At 40.3% G+C, this 4536-nt stretch overlaps 1 protein-coding gene across 1 annotated transcript in view; it reads right to left on the bottom strand.

Moving 5' to 3' along the window:
• Positions 1-2583: 2583 nt before the first annotated feature.
• The window catches only part of LOC103725887 (aldo-keto reductase family 1 member C13-like), a 19021-nt gene continuing 17068 nt past the window's right edge, over positions 2584-4536 (bottom strand). Inside the window, exon 9 of the mRNA XM_008823231.3 lies at positions 2584-2835. Within this exon, the coding sequence (XP_008821453.1) occupies positions 2793-2835 (43 nt within the window). The 3' untranslated portion in view covers positions 2584-2792. The remainder of the gene's footprint in view (positions 2836-4536) is intronic.

The raw sequence follows: 4536 nt of genomic DNA on the forward strand, positions 1-4536 counted from the left end.
TCTCCCCTATGTCCTGTGACCTGTCTAGCCTCAGACTCCTAGGTCTGATATCAATGCCAGATATGAGCTCCAACTTAGTAAATGGACCTTAAATTCCATTAGGTTGGGTCCTCCCATAATACCTGTGGCACTTTTGTACAGGTCGGCATATCTTGTTGTTCACAGGATTCACTGCTGGGTAAAGTTGATGATTATCTTTTCCTTCTGGTAGCATGCATATCCCCTATGAAAGCTTTGAAGTCAGCACCAGTCCTTAATTTCTCCTTGTTTGCTCTACAGCTCATAAATGTGGTATATTCAGCAACAGGATCTAATCATCAAGGTCTGTTGTGTATTCAAGAACAGAGGCTATGACCAGTATTGTTTAAGGGACTATTGGACCCCTGGTCAACTGCTTCAAAAAAGGGAATTCATTCCTGGCATTGGAGTTTTTCTTTGTTAGTCTATGTATCTAGTAGGGGCAATGTACCCCTGTTTTAGGATAACTTCTTTTAATCTTTTTTTCTAGTGTGTGTGTGTATATATTTTAAAAGCTTATATAGTGGTGGGTTTCCATATAACTTTTCCTAAAGACCTTTAGTGTTCCTGATCCCTCTGCCTACACTGTCCTTTGTCCCGCCCTCCCATTCGCCACCCTATTTAACCACTCCTACTCTATTATTCCCCTTTCCTCTTTTATATCACTGCATTCTACCACCTTTCCAAGGAAGCCTCCACCCACCCCAGCCGTTTATTAGTTTCCTGACTTTCTGGATACATCTAACAATGAGATAGAACATACAATGTTTGCCTTTCTAGGTCTCTGCTACCTCACTCAGGAGGATTGTTTATAGTTCCATCCATTTACCTGTGGATTTCATAATTTCATTGTTTTAAGATCTGAGTAATATTTCATTATGTATATGTACCACACCTTCATTATCCATTCATCAGTTGATGGACATCTAGGTTGTTTTTAATTTCTAGCTATTATGAAAAGGGCCTCCATGAGCATGATGAACAGGTATTTCTGAGACGTTTTTGGTATATGCCCAAGAGTGGGACGGCTTAGACCATATGGTAGATCAATGTTGTCAGCTATTTATAGTGGTAAGGTGTATGCAGGGCTGGAAGGACATAGAAAATTCTGGTTTTATTTTTAACTATGTGTATGCATGTATGTCTGTGTGGGGGTGTCCAATTGCCTGAGAAGGCCAGAAAGATTCAGATATCTTAGAGCCATAGCTACAGATGGTTGTAAGACAGTTGACATGGGTGGTGGGAGTCAAACTTGAGTCCTTTGTAAGAGCAATTAACCTCTGTTAACCTCTGAACCATCTCTCCAGCCCAAGTAAATCATTTTGAAATGATAAGCACAGAAACAGTGTGGTGCATCATTCAGAGACTGAGACCTATTAGATAAGTTTCTGTAATGCTCAGAATGCCTAGTCTGCATTGAGAAAAAACAGTAAAAGTTTGATACCACTTTATAGGCCAAGACCACATGGTGCCAGGCAAATTTTGGCAATGGGAATTTAAAACTACTGACCAGAGGTCTCACAGACTCTCAAACAATACTAGCCATTGCCCCTGCTCTTGGTTACCCACCAGAAGGTGATGATAAAACCCTATTGCTGAAGACACAACGTACATGAGCTGCAGAACAAACAAGAAGAAATCAAGATGGCACTGACTTCAAAGCTTCATCTCTACTTGCTAGCTTTCCTGGTGCTGAAAGGTGCTATTCACACAATCGCAACCTTACCTGCCTGTGAGTCCTGCAAGCTGCACCAACAACTTGCCTGGGAAGATATAGCCACTGGTGCAGCAGTGGCACAAATACTGTGGGAGTCACTAACCATTTTCTAATTAGAGTGAGGGTCCTTCTTGCTTCCATTGGGAGAATGTGGAGCTTTCCAGTCTAGCATTTTGTTGACATCTCCCTATATGCTAAACTTTCAGGAGATACATAACATCCCATTGTAGCAAGGCATCATAATTCTCATAAGCATGTCTTAATTTAATTAATTCTAATTTTTCTTCTTAAAATGATTCTAGGAATACCTCTCAACTGTATTACTGAACTAAACATGTGAAAAGCTCCTTTTTGCCTGTAGCATATAATTATCAAACAAAACAAAACAAACAAGAAAAACCCTTGGGTTTTGGGTTTTTTTTCCCCAAGCAGAGCTGTGTTCAACTCCCTTCTCAACTTTCCCTGTCTGACTCCAGAGATCCTGCCAGGGTGCTTTCCTGTCACCTCATTGGCTAAAACTATCTCAGGAATGCCTCACTTCTCAGATCCAGGACTCTGACACTGAGTGAATGGGGTGAAGCCCGGGCACAGCTGGTCAACCTTCCCCTGTGCGCCTCACCATGCTGATGGACAATCATGGACTGCCTACCGTGTTTTCTTATTGATCCGTGGGCTAGAGGACCACTGACTCAGAAGCCCCCACCACAGAGCCACTTCCCTAGAGTCTGAGAACTCTACCTAATCCCACACCAAAACTGTTTATAAAACGGGAATTATCATCGCCCAAACGCTGCCCACAGACTTCCACCAACACCAGTTTGGAGTATAAGGAAAACAAACCAGGGAAGTATCTTTAATGTTCTATTTATTTCAAAGCACTGGGAAAACGCTGCCTTCTCTTGAGGAATGGCAGCCGAAGCTTTAGCTGAATGTGAGCTGCTAACTAGCCTAGATTGACCTGAAATGATGTATCTGACCAGCAGCATCCGAGTCGTATCACCCACAGAAGTGTCCACACTCATAGACCTCGGGCAGAATTCACGACAAGGCCCACATGTTAATATTCCTCAGAAAATGGATATTCAGGGTGATCAGCAAAACTGAAAGAGGACACAAACACACCTGTGACTGCAATCCACTTACACAGAGGAAAAGATATCTAGGCAGCTGCCATCAAGGTAACAGTTAAGCAATTAACTCCCTGATTGGTTGCAGAGTCAGATATCCTTAATTTCATTTACCATACTTTATAGAAAATGTTTTTTAAAATAGCATGCCTAAAACTTTCAAATTATATTCTTTCTCCTAGAACAGAGCACATAAGGCAGAGAAGCAGGCATGAACACACAGCCATCCCCTGAGCTTCATGTGTCCATCAGACACAGGAAGGAAAGCCAAAGAATCCTTTTGGGTTTTGTTCTCACGATGAAAGGAAAAATTTATGTTTGTTTCAAGGAAAAATCTAGTCATTAATCAACATAAAAATGTTTCTTTTTTTAAAGATTTAATTTTGAAGAGTTTTTAAGTATAAGTATGGGGTGGTACGTGTGTGGTATGTGTTTTGTGCGTGTGTGTGTGTGTGTGTAGGCACATGCTTTCACATGTGGGAAGGACCCATACATGAGTGCAGATGATGGCACATGACAGAGACATCTGATTCCCCAGTACCTGGAGTTATAGGCAGTTGTGAACCACCCAATGTGGTTGCTGAAAATTTGAATTCAAGTCCTCTGGAAGAGCAACAAGTGCTCTAGACCACAGACCCATTTCTCCAGCCCTCCAAAATCGATGAACAATTATATCTTATGCCTACTAATTTCACTTCCATGTTACTATTAATAATCTGTGATCACTTACTGCCCATCCTATACATGTACTGTGTTAGATTCAGCTTTGAAAAAATTTCTTTAAAAGATAGACACCCACCCCCGGGGGCTGGAGAGGTAGCTCAGCGGTTAAGAACACTGGTTGTTCTTGCAGAAGACCCAGGTTCAAATCCCAGCACCCACATGGCAGCTAACAACTGTCTGTAACTCCAGTTTCAGGGGATCCGACAGCCTCTTCTGACCTCCGCAGGCATTGCACGACACGGGTGCACTTACCTACATGCAGGCAATACATGCATACACATAAAATAAAAATAATAAATTAAAAAAAAGATAGACCCCCACATGTCCAATGAGCTTACAGTGCAATTTGTAGACCTTTCTCTATAAATAACAACACACAATATAAAGTGGTAAAAATCTATACTTGCTCAAATGTTTTAAAAGTAGCAAGTATTACTGATTGCTTGTCACTCTGATTAACTGAATAATGTCTTTTCCTTAGCTTTAAACTACAAAGATATTAGTAATGATAACATATATATCCACATAAGTCAATTATATATATATATAATATTCTCTAGTCTCTCTTCAAACATTATCATATTTGTTTCTATTTAAGAGTTAAAATTCCTACAGGCAGCATACACACATACACACACAACACACACACACACACACACACACACACATGCACACACATACATTTCTTGTTTGCCTTCATCTATAACCTATGCCATATCAAATTCTGCAACCAAAGAACAGGAAGGAAGAGGAAAAACCTTTAGGTTATAAATTCTCCTAAACAGATATTAGCTTTCTCCTTGAGTTTTCTTTTCTTAGTTTTGAACATGACTTTTAAAAAAATCTTTATTTTTTTATATTGATGTGTGCACATTTCAGAGAGACAAAAACACATGTTAACTTTCTGAGATCCTTGGCACCTGAGCATGGATATAAAGTCATCAAGTAGAT

Source organism: Nannospalax galili, unplaced genomic scaffold (assembly GCF_000622305.1).
Source record: "Nannospalax galili isolate Female #2095 unplaced genomic scaffold, S.galili_v1.0 scaffold989, whole genome shotgun sequence".
NCBI classification, from domain to species: domain Eukaryota; kingdom Metazoa; phylum Chordata; class Mammalia; order Rodentia; family Spalacidae; genus Nannospalax; species Nannospalax galili.